General features: G+C 38.9%; 1 protein-coding gene across 1 annotated transcript in view; it reads right to left on the bottom strand.

The window, feature by feature from the left end:
* ESF1 (ESF1 nucleolar pre-rRNA processing protein homolog) overlaps positions 1 to 17,682 on the bottom strand; it is a 1,041,566-nt gene that overhangs the window by 2,467 nt on the left and 1,021,417 nt on the right. Inside the window, exon 13 of the mRNA XM_044056192.1 lies at positions 6,446 to 6,592. Coding sequence (XP_043912127.1) covers positions 6,446 to 6,592 — 147 coding nt within the window. The remainder of the gene's footprint in view (positions 1 to 6,445; positions 6,593 to 17,682) is intronic.

The following is a 17,682-nucleotide window of genomic DNA, read 5'->3' as shown; positions in this document are numbered from 1 at the left end:
TGGAATAATTGGGGATGTTGTGAGTTGACTTGGTAGACTTTAAGGCTGTAGGAGAGATCAGATGGTTATATCAGATTTCTTGTGTGGGACCTTGGGTTATGGTCAGGATGGTCTCTGGGAAGAGCCATTTGGTGAACAATAAACAGAAGTGAAAGCTGAAGGTGTGAAGATGGCCTGGGCAAAAAAAAAGCCTGCCTGACAGCTCCCTCCAGTTGTCTCTCACACAAGTAAATGTGCCCATTATGTCACTGACAAAAAAAATGGGTGTAATTCTTGGAAGAAAGGATAAGAGTCAGCAGATGGCCTGGGTAAAATATGCTTTCATACCTGCCTGAATGATAGTTCCCACTAGCTGTTCTCTCCCATCTTGATGCCCATAATGTCAATAAAAGGGAACAAACAGATGCAACTAAAAGAAAGAAGGCTGATGGTCAGTAGGTGGGGAAGCAAAACGACATACAAGGAAAAAAGAAGTACTACTGCAGAAACAGAGAGAAAAGCTGTGAAATAGTTACTCTGACAATTCTGAAACCTTGCACATTTGAACCTAAGACACACAGATCATCTCTCATGCACCACTCCTGCACCTTTTAAGCACAATGACATATACCTCATTCAGACAGTAAAACTCTTTTACTACAAAATAAAACAATAAAAATATTTTAGATATGTATGTGGTTCTCTCTAAATCTTAAATGATGTTCACCCTCTATGACCAAACAAAGCAAAACAAAACCCATAAGGATTAAAGTATGTTATAGTAGAGTAAATACTTATTAAAGTAAAACTTTTTGAGAGGAGAGGTCACTGTCATATTAAACTATTACATCTGGGTTTACCCATCTTTCTATGTTCCCTTCCCAATCAGAATTTCTCCAACTAGTGGCGTGCCCTGTAAGAAACCAGCACACATGCATCTGCTAAGATACTGATGAAGGTATGTGAGACTCTCAAATAACTGTTCATTTCCCAAGGGTTGTATGCCTGTGATATGTAAATAGTTATGCTAATACACTAGCAAAAACAAAGCATCTATGTCCATCTAAAAGGTAAGATATATATATATATATATATATATATATATATATATATATATATATATATATATATATATATATATATATATATATATAAAACTAAACATATGTATCTAGAACCACAAACACTTTCTTGTATACTTTTTCTTACATAAAGTAAATAAGCTAAGATGTAACAAAACTGTATGAAATACACTAATATAAATGATATAACACAGAGTAGCTAAACTGCTTCACAGTATTTCAGTTATTCTTTTTCATCCAGAAACAAAAATATCAATTTGTTAATTAAAACAGCTGCTGATCTTCCACAAATGTGCAAATGTCTTTCCTTATTATACAGAAACAATGCATTTTATACATAATAATATTACAAAACTCATTTGGTAAAAAACAATTACTACTAACAACAGTAATTTCATGAACTAACTTATCATCTTTAGAAGTTAGTACGAAGACTAGCTATACTATTACAGTGACCTTTCATCAAATGTCTGCTTTTACAAAATAAATTACACCTTACTGCACTATCTTACTTGAGGAGGGTCACTTTAACAATAAATCATAACATGTGGGCAGATTTCCAAGCTTTGTGCTTAAAAGGTGCAGGAGTGGTGCATGAGAGATGATCTGTGTGTCTTAGGTTCAAATGAGCGTGTGTTTTGTACAAGGTTTCAGAATTGTCAGAGTAACTATTTCACAGCTTTTCTCTCTGTTTCTACAGTAGTACTTCTTTTTTCCTTGTATTCTCCAGGAAGCAATAATTAGCAAAATAATTATACAAGAGTGTTGTAATAATTGTATAAGAGAGCAGCAATATACTTTATGCAAGACAGTAACTGCTGGTTTATAAATGTATGTCTCGGTAATACAACATAACTGGTAAAGTACTCCTTATATATAAATCAATAATGAATATTTAGATGCACAGTATAATAAACCATGGAAGAAAAAATGTCAGACAAAATAGTTTTTCCTGAAGATTATTCACAGACAACATTCATATTACATCCTTGATAAAAGGTGTATGTCTTGGACTCCTATTAAGGTGAATATTATAGCAATAACCCACGCCTGGGTGTGGGTAATGCTGGATTTACCCACGGTTGGCGTGGTTTGGTCACAAGGGCGAAGCCCGAGTGGCCAAACAAAGCCAACCATGGGTAAATCCAGCATTACCCACACCCAGAAGTGGGTTATTGCTATTATACAATGACATTATTTAAGAAAAAAAATAATTACTTTTCTTAAATAATGGCATTGTATAATGCCTCCTTGCTGCCCTTCCACAGCTGTCTGGTATTCTGCGGCAGTTCTGATGCACTGCACATGCATATGCCTACGCAGTACATAGTACATCAAAGCTGTGGGCAAAAGCAACGGAGAAAGCAAGATCTCCATTGCTTTTTACTGTTTCGCTATGTTAAATGGATTTAACATAGCGAGACAGCTTTAAAAAAAGCAACGGAGAATCTCCGTTGCTTATTTTAAAGCTGTCTCGCTATGTTAAACCCATTTAACATAGCGAGACAGTTTTGAAAACAGCAACGGAGAAAGCAAGATCTCCGTTGCTTTTTACAAACTGTTTCACTATGTTAAATGGGTTTAACATAGCGAGACAGCTTTAAAATAAGCAACGGAGATCTCCGTTGCTTATTTTAAAGTTGTCTCGCTATATTAAACCCATTTAACATAGCGAGACAGGTTTAAAAAAATAGCAACGGAGAAAGCAAGATCTCCGTTGCTTTTTACACACTGTTTCGCTATGTTAAAGGAGTTTAACATAGCGAGACAGCTTTAAAAAAAGCAATGGAGATCTCCGTTGCTTTTTTAAAACCTGTCTTGCTATGTTAAACTCCTTTAACATAGCGAGACAGTGTTTTAAAAAAGACTTATACTAATGGAAAAAGTCCGGGCGACCGGACCTTTTTCCATTAGTGTAAGTCGATTTACAACGTGCACCCTGACCAATCAAGCGTGCACGTTTTAGAATATTAATGGGAAGTCATGGTATAATATGGAATTCTAATAATTTCTTGCAATTTAAGAAGCATGTAAATATAGCTCCCATGTCTAGAAAGTCTGGCATTTTCAAGGGGTACAAACAGCTAACTTGCCCAAGTTAATTAAATATTATTCATAAAACAGAGATAACCTGAAAAGCAGAATTTAAGTAAAATTAGAATATTCCCAGACAGAAACTCTGTATGTCAGACAATTCAGAATTATAAGGATGTTTCAGAAAGTGCAAACACCTATATAAGAAGATGTATCCATTTGCTGTTATTTACTGCTGTGTAGTTCAACTTCTAAATTTAAGTAAAATCATACTTTAAAAAAAATCAGATGAACTGGACTGGTACAAGGATGGGACAAACATAGTTAACCTTGCACATTATAGACAAATAGTTGTACTAATTTCTAACCAATGAAATATACTTTGAGTGGTAGCTATCCTGCAAACCCCAAGTGAATAATAAGACTCAGTATAAAGTGGCACTAGCAAATGTCGCAGGAAAGGATCTCTGAATATGCACCACTTTTGAGACTATCGTTCTATGAAAGGCTGAACTTTTAAATACATTCACGAAAATCTGTGGCACTGATTAACAGATGCTGTCAAAATCAATACAGTAGAATGACCATCTAAAAGTAATTAAACTCATATGACCCTGTAAAATTAGGTACAACAAATACAAATTATTTCTGATATCTGACCCAGCTAACACTTCATATAATTCATTTCATACAAAATATTGATATAAATAGTCTGCACTTAAATAAAAGAAATGTTAGTGGTAGTACAACAGCATCTTAAAAAAAGATTCAGGAGTCAGTTTTGATATTTCATAGGTTCATAGATTATTACCATGCCAACTGCCCTCTGGGCCCTTTTTAAGTCTAACCAATTACCGCATATGAGAATCAAACCCTGCACTTTGTGTTTGTAAGGTAATCATTTAACCATTATGCTAGCCTCTCACCATACATTGCAGACAGGGTACAATGATTTCAGAATAATATACACAGAAATTGCAAATGACTGTTGTACATGGAACATACATGGTTTTCAAATCATACCTACACAAGTACAAATGAAATTTTTTTTCCAAGATTGACTGTTTTTATTTTTCTAATTTATATGAACTTTGTTAAGCAGTTAGTCCTACTGAGCCAATGGCCCTTTTCTATAGGAGACCCCTGCTGGGAAGATAACCAGTATGCAACAGGATGCTTACTGGAGCAAGGCTGGTGAACAGATTTGAGTTTTACACTGAGCTATTTAGCAGGAGCTGGATAACTTCTGTAACTGTGGCATTGCTGGATATAAGATGCCTGTAGGGACTTTTTAATTTCCCCTTTCTCACACAGGATTGTGATTAGTAATCGTCTTACTGCGAAATTAATTATCCTTCAAAGGAATATCCGAAATTATGACTTAACATCTTGTGGAAATATCTCTGACCTCACCCGAGTATGTCTCCTGATAATCACTTCAGTGACTGCTGCTCTTGACACAGCATCCTCAGAATCATAACATGATTTTCAAAGCAAGCAATCATATTTTCTCAGGGTGTTATTATTAGATGGTGGACTTCATTTTATTTACCGTAATTAAATTTTGAAATATCTTTTTTATTACATTATTCAAATTTTTTTTAGATAAATGAATATATGATACAGTGACATGGTAGGACTCACCCTCCCCCCTTCAACTGGAAGAAAAAAATTATAGTCTTATAAAAACAGTTCTATATTTATTTTAACAAGTGTTTTCAAATTTTTAATCAGTGATGTTAGCATTCGATAAGGAAACATTTCTAATATAATGTTCACTAAGCAGTCAGTCATACTTTAACTCATGCACTGTGACTTCTAGTTATTATAACTATGTCAAGAGTATTTGACTGTCACAATATATCACCACTTTTGATTTTTTTTTGGCCCCAAATCCCACCAGCCAGTGATCATCCACTCTAGCCTCACAGATCCACCTTTTGCCTTCTCTGGTGTAAGGGGGGGACAACTTCCTGTCATATGCCTTGTGACAGGTAGCCTCTTTCCCCCCAGGGGGAAGCAGTCCTCAGAAACTGTTCCTTGTCTGGGATTACCACTCCTCCATCAGGACAAGAATTTGAAGGTGGGGCATGATATGCACAGCCATGACGGTGGGACCTTTGGATATGAATGGGACAGAAAACCCCAGCTAGCGCAGACTGAATGTGTGAAATCAATGAATCATCTAGTTGAATGAGACATCCCTCCCATTTCCAGAAAAAATGGTAGCCCATTTCACTGCCAGGAAATGCTCACAAATCTCTTTTATAAAGCACCTGACTGCTTAACAGAATTAACAGAACTCCCAACCCACCATCCAGGTGGGAAAGCCAAAATCTGCTCACTCCCACTCTCCCTCTCCCATTCCTGCAGTGCCTGAGTTGCCAAATGAACTTGGAGTATCTGGGTCACAATCAGGGCTCCAGCCACTGTCATCACTGTTTCTGTATTATTTTTAAGGTTCATAAATCAGATGTAAAAAGGCACAAATTACCTTTCGCTTCAAGTGGAAATGGCTGAAAATACCAGAAGGGTCAGAAAAACTGCCTGACAGTTTGCTAAAAGTGACATTCTAATGTGCTACAAGTTACACATCCTATCACTTCAAATTTTCACAATTTTGCAAAGGCCGCATACCTAAGACTTCACAAAAATACTGTAATTTTTCTGCTCATTCACAATTTCTAACTGCAAGATGGTTCAGGTACAGTATTTTCAAAGCAATGAATAGATCCACACAATTTTCAGGAATATGCAGACACTATGGTTGCATATTCCTGAAAATAGGTTTAGCAGTTCTCATAAAAGCAAATCTTTTTTTTCTATGGTATATAGACAAATGTACATACATCAGTCTTTTTACCTGCTGCATGTGTTTTCCTATCTTGCACGATCAAGCATTACCACTTTATTTAATAGTATGACAGTGTGAGAAATTTTGGGCGAGGATGGACAAGATTATGAATGAGTATATCAGAGAGTCAGCACAGGTTGGTGAGACGGAGAATATGGCCAACAGCATCTACTCATCAACCTGAATGCTAAAAGTTATCCATTCAATCTAACTGATGACATTTTTGTGACGAACTATATAAAAACTGTGATGGAAAAGATTGGGTCTGTATGCTATTAAAAATCAAGACATTAAACGTATCTTGACTTAGATGAGGCATGGACAATTACATAACATAACCAGTACTGCAATATTTTAAGCAAAATTACTTCAAATTTAGAAGATAAAATCCATTTCTGAACAAAGGCTGCCAATTGACCAATCATATATTATTGTTAGGTTAATATCTGTTTATTGCAGGAAACTGCACTCTATTTATAGAACTATGTGGAATTACCTGGAAGTTGTCTTCCTCTAACAGATCTTGTTGTTTCATCAGTTTCTTCTTCTTCTTCTTGCTCAGATTCTGCTGCTCTACAATCTTATCATAATTAAAATGTTTCCTGTCTTCTTCATCGTCCATTATTAGCAATGCCATTTCAGCCTAAAAAATTAAAAATACATTCATTAAAACCGATTCCCTTCATTTTTGTACCACTCATACCCCTCAATTGTTTTAGAGTTTTATAGAATGTCCACATTTTTGTCTCAAAGTTTTGGTGTGTTCCTTCATAAAATGTGTGCTTTTCTAGCAAATCATTAAGGATTGCAGTCACTAAATAATTACAGACAAATATTTGAGTTTCAGACTTCACATCCATCTGAAAATGCATGCTAATGCAAAACTGTTAGTTTACAGACTTTCTATATTTAAGTGCTTCTCTGACTTCAGGCCTTCATCCCTCCTTCCCCACACACATACACTATTTTTGGCTTTATCCAGAATTCTTTAGTGAGTAAAAGGTGCGGTCCCACTACACACTGCAAGGAAACATATCATGTGCAGATGAAAATCCTCAAATACTAGCTACACCACTGCAAAGTATCCAGGTTCAAAATGCTGAATATCATCTTGAAGTGGAAGACATGAAAATGGTGCAAAAAAAAACAAAGGAATGCGTATTTGGTACTCACCTTAACTGTATAGCTTCAAAAAGACTGATTTTATTACAAACACTGGGTTCATCTTTTACAATCATCAGCTGGCACAAAAATCACTAAGGCTTATACTAGCATCCTTTGAGCCTGAGATAAAGGGTGACGGTACACTCCCCCACCACAACTCCGACTCTTTTTTTAACACCTTTATTGAAGTATCACTCGTGACACAGGCAAACTTAGAATTATATAAAAGTAATCAAACCATATTAAAGTTCACATTTACAGACATTATAATTAATATCTGTTGTTGTAGATCATATAAGTTAATCCAATCTCTGTCTTGTCTTAAACCTTATTCCTCCTCCAAAACATTTTTCTGCATGTATTGTACCCACAATTTCTATTTTTTGTAAGTAATTTACTCATATTCTTTTCTATATATCCCACTTCCTCTTCTTTTATCTCTTTACAAATATTCACCAACTGCTTTTTTTGACAGCCACCAGAATTAAACTTATCAAGCCTTACCTCGTCTAGGCAATTCAGATCCTGTACCCCAGCTCAAAAAATAATTACCTTAGTTATACTCATTTGCTTACTGAGTATTCCTGCCAGAGTACTCCATAGGGAATTTTTAAAGTCTGCCAACTCTTGCACTTCCAAAACACGTTCCCAGTTATCTCTTTCTTCCCCATCACACCTCCAGCATTTGCCATCTATCTGAAGAAAATTGTATGGAGTCTGTTTGGGGTTATAAAAGTAGCTACGCAAACACTTCTAGGCAAAAATTCCAAGTCTTCTAGATTTTGTTACTTATATGAGAGACAGACATATGTCCTCCCATTGTTTCTTTGTGAATTGCATATCTAGTCTCTCTTCGCAATATTTTCTGATCTCCTCTAATTGATTCGTATAGTTATCATACAATATTTTCTATGCCCTACTAATCACCCCTTTTTCCGCAGCTCCAGTTCTTGCCCTCCAAAAAGACTAAGCAGTCATCCTGCAATAAAATATAGTTTTAAGTATGAATGCTTTCTAATCCAGTAATCAATTCCATTCATCTATTTTCAGATAACCCTCTTTATCCTTCTCCCTAGGTTTCTGGAATGCTGCAATTGATCGTGCAAAATAATGGGTGCAAGCCAAGGAAAACCTGTTCCTGACTGAGTTGCCAACCACATGCACACACAGGCATACAGTCATTGATACATTATACTCTCTATGGACAATTCTGGAGAATGCTAATTCACCTGCTCCATGTTGTGTGAGGTGGACGAAAATGGGAACACCCAGATACAAAACATACTGACACAGTAAGTACATGCAGCTTGTAAAAAGGAGGCACTCCAGCAGAGGATTGAACTAGAGAACCTCTTGCTGAGAAGCAGCAGTGCTACTCTCAGCACACTACCACCCAAATCAGCAGTCTTCTAAGCTAAATTCCTTTATTTTCTAACTGCACACAATATGTTGAAATCCTGGAAGCACTGTCACATTGAAAGGGGGAAGGCAGAAATGGAGTCCCCCTGTCAGATCTATGGGTATGGTTAGCACTCTCACAGAACTACAATTTTGTAGAAGACATTTATTTATTTACTCCTTGTTTAACAGGGTTGGTACAGTGGTCCAATGTCCATTTTCAGGCACAGCCTGGGCCACAAGGCATCAAATCTAATCAAACTAGTAACAAATGCAATAATTTCAATAATGGCTTAAATTAAAGTTAAGCACTCTCCATAACTATGCATCTGTGTTGTCCACTTTCATTCTTACTCAACATATGGGTACCAGATCTGACTTCAGATCCAACTCGGCTACATGCACTAGAATTCTGATCCAATTCTTGAGCTCCTCCCTCTACCCATAATGCCCCAGTTAGCCAACAATATCTCAGATCGAATTTGCTGCCTTATAGGTCCTACGACAGAGCAGGAAGAAGGAAATAACAGCAAGTTGGGGCTCAAACCTGGAACAAAAGGTTCTATAATATCCACAAGGTCACTCCACAAGTTGAAAGGAAAGAGGAAGGAGGGAGGGGAATCGAGGAAGAATGAAAATGGACAACACAGATGCAGTTATAGTTATGGTAAGTACATATCTTTAATATCTAATGTTGTCCTTTTCATTCTTCCCCATCATATGGGACAGAGCCCCCAGCTACGTGAATCTTTGGTGGACATCATGGAATGATATTCTGTAGATCTGCCAAACTAAAAACAGCTCTGCTTCTAGAGGTCAAATCTAGTTTGTAATGAGCAGTAAAGGTATGAGCAGTAAACTAAGTAGCTGCTGCACAAATGTCATCAATGGAAGTTCTAGAACAGAAGGCAGAAGTTGCTGCCATGGACCTAGTAGAATGTGCTTTAGGAGAATTTGATAAGGAGAGGCCTTGTTGAGTATATACAAAATAATGCAAATCAGTAATCCATTTCAACAGAAGAACTTTATAAACTGGTGATCCTAATCTATTCGGTGAGAAAGATACAGCTATTCTAATTTCCTGAAATCTTTTTTCCTCGATAAATAAAAATGTAGTTGCCTATATACATCTAAAAGACGTAGCACGTACTCTCCTTTATTTGAAAAATTAGGGAAGAAGACAGGCAAAGTAATTGTTTGATTAATGTTTGATTCAGCTACTACTTTTGGTAAGAAGGATGAATTAGTTCTTAAAGTAACTCTGCCTTTGTGAAAAATAATGTAAGGGGATTTGGAAGATAGCTCAGAAATTCTCCTCACAGATGTAATGGCTACTAGGAATGCTGTTTTCCAAGACAAAAGTTAAAATTAGATTTGGTTGATGGTTCAAAGGGTTGTTGGGTCAATCCTTGAAGTACAACTGTTAAATCCAAGGAGGTAATGGATCTTTCACTGGATGGCTAAGTAAGAAGGTGCATTTTAGAAAACTTGAACAGTTTGGAAGAAGCTACAGTGGAAGTGTTTTTTCTCCTGAGTGAAAATTAGATATAGCTGCTAACTGTACCAAGATTGTAGAAAAACTAGTACCTTTCTGAAAAACAGATGCTAAAAATTTCACAACCAAAGGTACAGAAGCAGTGAAAGGGTCAATTTTCTTTTGCGGAGCCCAAATTGAAAATCTTTTCCATTTACACTTGTAAATCTTCCTTGTAGATGCTTTCTGGGAAGACAGAAGTATTTTTCATATTGGGGAGGAAAGCCTGGTCTAACTACAAATGGAAATGGGGAAACCATGTGGTTAGTCTGAGGCCTGGAATGTTGGGATGCTTCATCCAGGAGGGGTGCAAGAGAAGGTCTGGACACGGGTCCTGAATCCATGGAGGACATCAAAGGTGAGACCCAAGGAAGGGAAACCACACCTGGCGAGGCCAAAAGGGGGTGAAGAGGACAACTGAGCTCTTCAACCAAAGCGCTTTCTGTAAGAATTTTGGAATCAGAATTAATGGGGGATAAGTATAATGGAGACCAGAGGGCCAAACATGGAATACAGCATCCCTTGGTGGCTCCCCTTGAGGGGGGAGTTAGAGCAAAGAACCTGCTATACTTGTTGTGGGGAGATGCATAGAAATCGCAGCAACTTTCCCCCAAAGATGGAAAATCTCCACCAGTGACTGGATGAGAGACCACTTGTGAGGCATCAACATGGACCCATTGAATTTGTCCTCTAGTACATTGCATTTCCCCAGTATATGCACTTCCATAAGAAAGTGGATGGAGGAGATCACCCACTACCACATTCTCATTGCTTCTCGACAAAGTGGGTAAGACCGGGTTCCCACCTGTTTGTTGATGTGCCAGGTTACAGACATGTTGTCGGTTTGTATTGCAACAGTTCCTAGAGGGAGAACATCTACAAAGGCCTGCAACACTAGTAGGACCACTGTCATCTCTAGAACATGGATATGCAAATTGGTCTTTTGGGGGGCACCATGTGCCTTGGACTGTCCGTCACAAGAAATCCCCACCCCCACCCCAAATGGGAGGTGTCTGTGGTTGCTGTGGCTACTGGAGGAGATAGAACAAAGGGACGGATTAGGTAAACTTCATCCAGCTGAATCCACCAGCGAAGCTGATCCATGCATACTTGAGTGAGTTTGGCTGGAAAGGACGCAGGGTGATGCAGAACAGACCACTGAACAGCTAGAGTCAATTGGAGTGCATGCATATAGAACTGGACCATAAGAAATAAGGTTATTGCTGCTGCCATCAAATCTAGAGCCTTAAGAACAAGTCTAGCTGAAAGAAGGATGAACAAGAATTTGCTGTACCTGAATCCGAATTGTGTCTACATGATGTGTAGGAAGGGAGGCTATCTGACTTATGTGTTTAGCCGGGGCCCTATGATCTCCAGAATCTCACTGGTTGTAGATGAGATTTGGAGGTGTTGAGTGAAATGCCTAGTCTTTGACAAAGTTGAAGCAAACAGTCCCTGGACTGTTCTAAGATATGCCTGGTTGGGGTGTTGAGGAGCCAGTCATCTAGATATGAAAACACTCGGAATCCCAGCAGTCTCAAGTGAGCTACTACCTCTACTATACACTTGGTAAACACCCTGGGGGTTGTGGTAAGACCAAAGGGCAGGACTCTGAACTGATAGTGACTGGCACTCAGCTGAAAGTGCAGAAATGCTTGGTATTGTCTGTTCATTTGAAGAGATAGCATGCGTCCTGAAGACTGACTGAGCACATACAATCATCCTTGCAAAAAAACAGCAGAATGGATTGGATTGTGACCACTCAGAATTTTGACTTCTTCACAAATTGATTCAGGTTGCTTAGATCTAAAACTGGTCTCAGGCCCCCTGTCCTTATCTTTTTGGCACTATAAAGAACCTTGAGTAAGTCCTGGATCCTTTTTGGTCTGGTGGGATCTTCTGGATGACCCTTTTGTATAGCAGCTTTTAAATCTCTTGAGATGCAGCTTCTCCCTGACTGGGTGAGATGTCAGGAAGCTTTCTTCTTTTATTTGGAGGAATTTGGAAAAATGTTATGATATAATCATTGGATATTATATTTACCACCCAGGAATCTTTTGTTATAGAAGCCCAGGTGTCTGAGTGCAAAGACAAGCACCCCAAGACTGCCTCCAGAGGTGGCAAGTCCAGCAACCCTTAAGGATTGCTGAAAGGGTCTCTCAGAAAAAGAATATCAGAAAGTCTGGTTTTGTGAGCCTTCCCTGCCGTGAGGATGGTGTCTTCCATTTGAACTCCCCCCTCTGCCTCTGCAGTATTTGTCAGTGTGTGAATCCTGGAAAGGTCCCTGGGATTTAAGGAACCACATTTTCTTACCACATCTTTGATTCCAGAGAAAAAGACAGTTAAGGAGTAGAAAATCGTATCCCTTCAGTACACAGGGTCTTTCAATCCTGTTCACTCCAGGAAAGTGTTTCCTTTACAGTAGGGCCAAACTACCAGACGCCAATGAGGTATCCTCTGCAACATGGAATATTAACCTCATAGACACACTGGAAATGGTCAAAACAGTAGCCAGCTGTGAAGAAGACATTGTGTAGTCCTGTACAGACACAGACTCCGAGAGAGATTTGCAGAGTTCCTTGCTCAAATCCCTCTGTAATTTTGTAAAGTGCGCTAGATAATTCAGGGACCTTGAGGCAAAGGTTATTGAAGCAAATATGTGCTTTCCAAACCTGTCCAATGCCCTGGACTCAATATTAGGGGGATGGACAGAGGAACCCTGCTCCATTAATTCCTTCTTTGTGGCTGCTGCCACAACCACAGCATCAACAAGGACTTGCTTCAATGTGGTCTGTCCTTTGGTGGTACCAAAATTTTGTCTGGCTATCAGGGAACTGGTTCAACAGAGTCCGGTTCCTTCCATGCCCAGTGTGAGATTAAATTAACAAGCTCAAGAGCCGAGGGATTTACCCAAGACATAGATGGGCCGGAACCAAAAGCTTCCAAATGAACGGATTCCTCTGGGGAAGGGGTATCTAAAAACTATCTACCTTTTTGTTTAAGAATTTCCAGGGTGTCTCCAAATGAAATGTCATCCAATGGGGATCTGGGGGGACCCTTCCCTTCATTGAAATCAATATTCTTGATGAGAGATTCCATAGGGGAATCCAAGTGCCTCCTTTTTCATGTTGTCTTTTGGGGGATCTCTTAAGTGGGATGATCTGGAGATGTATCCAAAGAGAGGAGAAGTTCCTTAGTGGGAACTGTCTGGATGCTATATGGTACCAACTGTCCCTGTGGAGTAGGCCTGATCGGCTCAGTGCTTGGATCTGAAGGAGGAATGTATGTAGGACCCAAGGATGAAAGAGTAGTAAAAAACCTTGGTCAAGAGAAACCATTTTCCACTAACTTGAAGGCTGACAGACCAGGAGAAGCCGTGGTTGACCACACTGGACCTGAAAATACTGCAGCTGCTAGGTCCCGACCCTGCCCAGATCCATGCCTCGAGGAAGGCGTTAGACCCAAGATGTGCAGTGCTTCAGCTTTGAGGGGCAAAAATGGCTCTGATAACACTGAGTGGATCCCAACCTCCCAGATCTGGCACAGACACTTTGGCTTCGAGACTCATCCCAATCCAAAGCGACCGGAGTGGGACTTGTCAGGCAGACTGTAGTAGCGGAAGACCTAGTTGTCTTCAGATCTGACACCAAAACTCTCGGGGCTCCCAGATCCAGGAGCTCCAAAACTAGAGGACAAACTAGAGAAGGAGATATCTCAACGTGAGAAGTGGACAGGAGGCTCGTGGATCCAGTGGGAGATGGAATTGGAATAACCCCCATCTGAATATGAGCTCTGAGGAATTTCTTCTGCATCCTATCCATGTCTGCCACAGAAAGACCTCTGGAGGACCTGATGGATGATGTACTTGATCTTGGCCTAGACTCTATCCTCTCTGTCATTTGGTGAAATGGGGAATGCAGCCAAGAAGATGCTGTTTCAACTGTGAAGCCGAGTGAGCAAGTTCGAGAAGACTTTGTCAATACAACAGTCGGACCCAAAGATTTTGAATCTGAATGCTTTCTTTTAGAATCTGAATATGTCAGATCTGATGTCCTTTGTATTTTTTGTGGCGGTTCAAAAGAAGCCATAGTTGAAGTCAAAGCTTTAGGAGAACAGGTGGGAGATCTCTTACAAGACTCCTAAATCTCTGATACAGACTTTGTTGGTTTACTGGGGGAAGAAGCTGAAGAAGGAGGCAGCATCCCTTTAAGGACCAACTTACTACACCTGTCAGATAGTACTCTAGAGTTAAACCCCGCATAAATGGACCAGATGGTATTACGGTGTGCTGTTCCTAGGCAGTAGATGAATTCCCTGTGGATATCTGAATTAGGAATTTTGCTCCCACAGGAAATGCGCTTTTTAAAGCCAGTTTGTTTCTTGGGTACGGCTGGAAAAACAAACAAAAGAAGCACAATACTAGCACAGGTTTTTATTTATTTATTTTGGTCAAGCAAGTTAGAAAATTTGAAAATTACCAACAATGGGAAATAGAATGCCCCCTAAAGAGTAGAAAGAGAGGATAAAAGGAAGAACTAGCACCAACAATGGTACGTTAGAAGAAAGGAAAGAATAGGAAAGTAGCCTAATGGTAGACAACCGAAAACTCGACTAATAGTAGAGGGAGGACTATTGGCAAAAGTTAAGAAGAGTTTTCAAAAATAGCTGTTACGCACAAGTCAATATAACTCAAAGTTAGCTCTTTGAACAAGATCTGCATCCATGTGAGATGGCGGCAAATGAGATCTGAGATATTGTTGGCTAACTGCAGCATTATGGGTAGAAGGAGGAGCTCGAGAGTTGGATCCGAAGTCTAGTGTATGCAGCCAAGTCAGATCTGGTACCCATACACTGAGGAAGAATGAAAAGGACAACTTCAGCTCCTAATGATATCTCAAGCAGGCTCAACTAAATGGACAGATGTTCAGGCAGTTTATCATAAAATAATCAAGAAGAGATACACTGGGGTTTAGAAAATGTCCAGCAATGAATTCTGTGAAGAAAAGACTTGCCAAAGAAATCTCTGAGTCAGATGTGCAAATCCTGGTTACAATGGCTGTGTAAGTTTGGGCTGCAAAACATACAAACGGAAATTCGCTTTGGCAAATGACATTTAATATCATTAGAAGAAAGTCACCTGGTCACGCCTCTTTATGAAACAAAAGCAATATAACTGTTTGACGTCTTACAGTCTTGTTAAACTACTGGTTACCCTGCATGACATGGCAAAAAAGGATGTAACACAGCATTAGATTTGTGACGTTCTCTACCCTTTAAGAGTAGAACAGAGGTTGACAGTATAAAGCAATCACTCACGTTTACCAAATGCCTCAGGAAAGCCTGTTCAAAAAGAAATTATATGTATTTAGGAAGACTATGTCTGTGTGAATCACCAGTAAGAATTTCTTGCTCCATAATACTCTGGAGTTCATAGATTCTTTTGGCAGAAGTGACAACATCCAAAAAATGGCCTTCATGGAGAAAAATATAAGGCCCACAAAAGATGAAATCAAAGTCTTGCAAGCATAAAATTCAAGTCCTGGATTTACCAATATGTCATTAAAGAACAACTACATACTAAAATAACTTTTTCTTGTCCTAGAGTATATTTCTTGAATACAAAACAATCCCTAGGCTGACACACACACACACACACACACACACACACATATATATATATATATATATATATATATATATAAAACGAGGGATGTTCTTTTCTTCATGTGGCATTTCTGGGTTTCAGCTTCACCATTTGCATGAAATTTATCAAGACCTTCTTTATCATATTACTACACATTAAGAAAAGATCACACAGTAGGATGCCCATAAAACTAATGTGTTGAATCTCTGTGGATTCACAGCTATGTTACTGTGCAGTGATAGTCACACAGTTGAAAGATCAACTGAGGTTGGACTGTTAGGGAACATGTCACAGATGGGTGTCAGATGATGTGAATGGGGAGGAGTCTTCGAAGCTCAACAATTCTTATGGTTTATAAAAAAAGGTAGTTAAAGCACAGTTTGTAGTTGAAAAACATGGCTCGGTAGGAAGCGCAGAGGGCCAATGCTTTGATTTGTTAATGAGTTACTTCCTGTTCCAGGGGTACAGGATTTGAATCTTTCCATCTTCATTTGCCGACTAGGTGACCTTGAACACTTAACCAGACGTTGCTTTGGGGCAAATGGAAATTTGGGGTAGGCTACTTAATGGTCTTCCTGACTGCATGCCTAATAACTGGTTATGAACCTATGAACCTTGATACAGTGGGCTTAAAAGATACCAAGCAGTACAAACTAGTCAATAGAACACAACTTGCACTCAGCCAAGAGATTCTGAAGGCAGGCAATTATTCTGAGCATTACACTTTTAAATCAATGAACAGAATGGCCTGGAAAAAAGAATGTAAAAAATGTCATTTTCAGGGGTCACAAGAGTGTACTGTGAGAAGAAGCATATCCAAAAAAACTGGGAACATAATGAATGACTGAGGTACAACTCATCACTGCTGCAAATCATCAAAGCTACGAGATTAAACTTTTATCCCCTCCCCAGTCTACTTGGTCGAGAATGTAGTCATATAAATTGGGGGGTGGGGTACATAGATGCAGACCTACCTCCACCACCACACCCAAGGCAGTAACTATGAGTGGCATAACATAAAAAGCTAAAAAAAAAAAAAACATGCCAGCATTGCTACTCAGGCCATTTTTCTGGGTTCTCTTCTAAAATAACTACTTATTGCTCTGCAGAACCATCAGTACTCACAGAAAATCTAACGTAACATGCTGTTTTAAGTTTCTGATCACAGTGGTCATTTAATGGAGTCAGAGTACAGCAGACTGAGCTACTAATGATTCTTGAAGTAGAAAACTACTGAAACTGATTTAATCAAAACTAAGATTCACCAACAACATAATAAAAAATCAACCAGTCAGATACAAACAAAATAATTTTACTCATTTGGAAGAACATGCTCCAACCAGCAAAAAAAAGCTTCTCCTTTCGCAATCATTCTATTCAGAAGTAAGAAAAACATGTAAAAAGGATCCAGAATAAATGGAAATAATTTTGAAATGTTAGTGTAAGAAATCAAACATTCAACAGCACAGATACATCACCCAGTTTCACAGTATACACAGCCTACTGGATAACATGTAGAAAGAAGTTATGTACTTACCATAATGTTCAATCTGTGTTGTCCATTTTCATTCTTCTTCGACATATGGGTTCTCATCTGACTCAGCTGTTACACCAGCTTGTGACCACCAACAAACACTTGAGCTCCTTTTCCACCCATAATGCACTATGCCAAACTTCCCTCAGATCATATTTACAGAGAGAAACTATAAAAGAATTGCCATAACTGGAGATCAACACAAGGGGCATATGGTGTCCTTAAAGGTCTCATTCCTCCAGAAGTAATTTCTGAGAAATGCAGGGGAACGGAGGGACAACACAGATGGAGCGTTAGGGTAAGAACATAAATTCTTTATCTGATGTTATCAATTTTCATTCATTCCTCAACATATGGGACAGAGTCCCCAGCTACCTGAATTCCAGGATGGACTCTGTGAAAAACTGAAAGGCTGCCCAGCCAGACAGAATCTTGTAAATAATTCTATGTGATTTGTAA

Source organism: Protopterus annectens, chromosome 1.part2, assembly GCF_019279795.1.
Source record: "Protopterus annectens isolate FY-2018-M chromosome 1.part2, PAN1.0, whole genome shotgun sequence".
Classification (NCBI taxonomy): Eukaryota; Metazoa; Chordata; order Ceratodontiformes; family Protopteridae; genus Protopterus; species Protopterus annectens.
The sequence above is the reverse complement of the archived record's forward strand: the minus strand, read 5'-3'. Positions and strand labels throughout refer to the sequence as shown.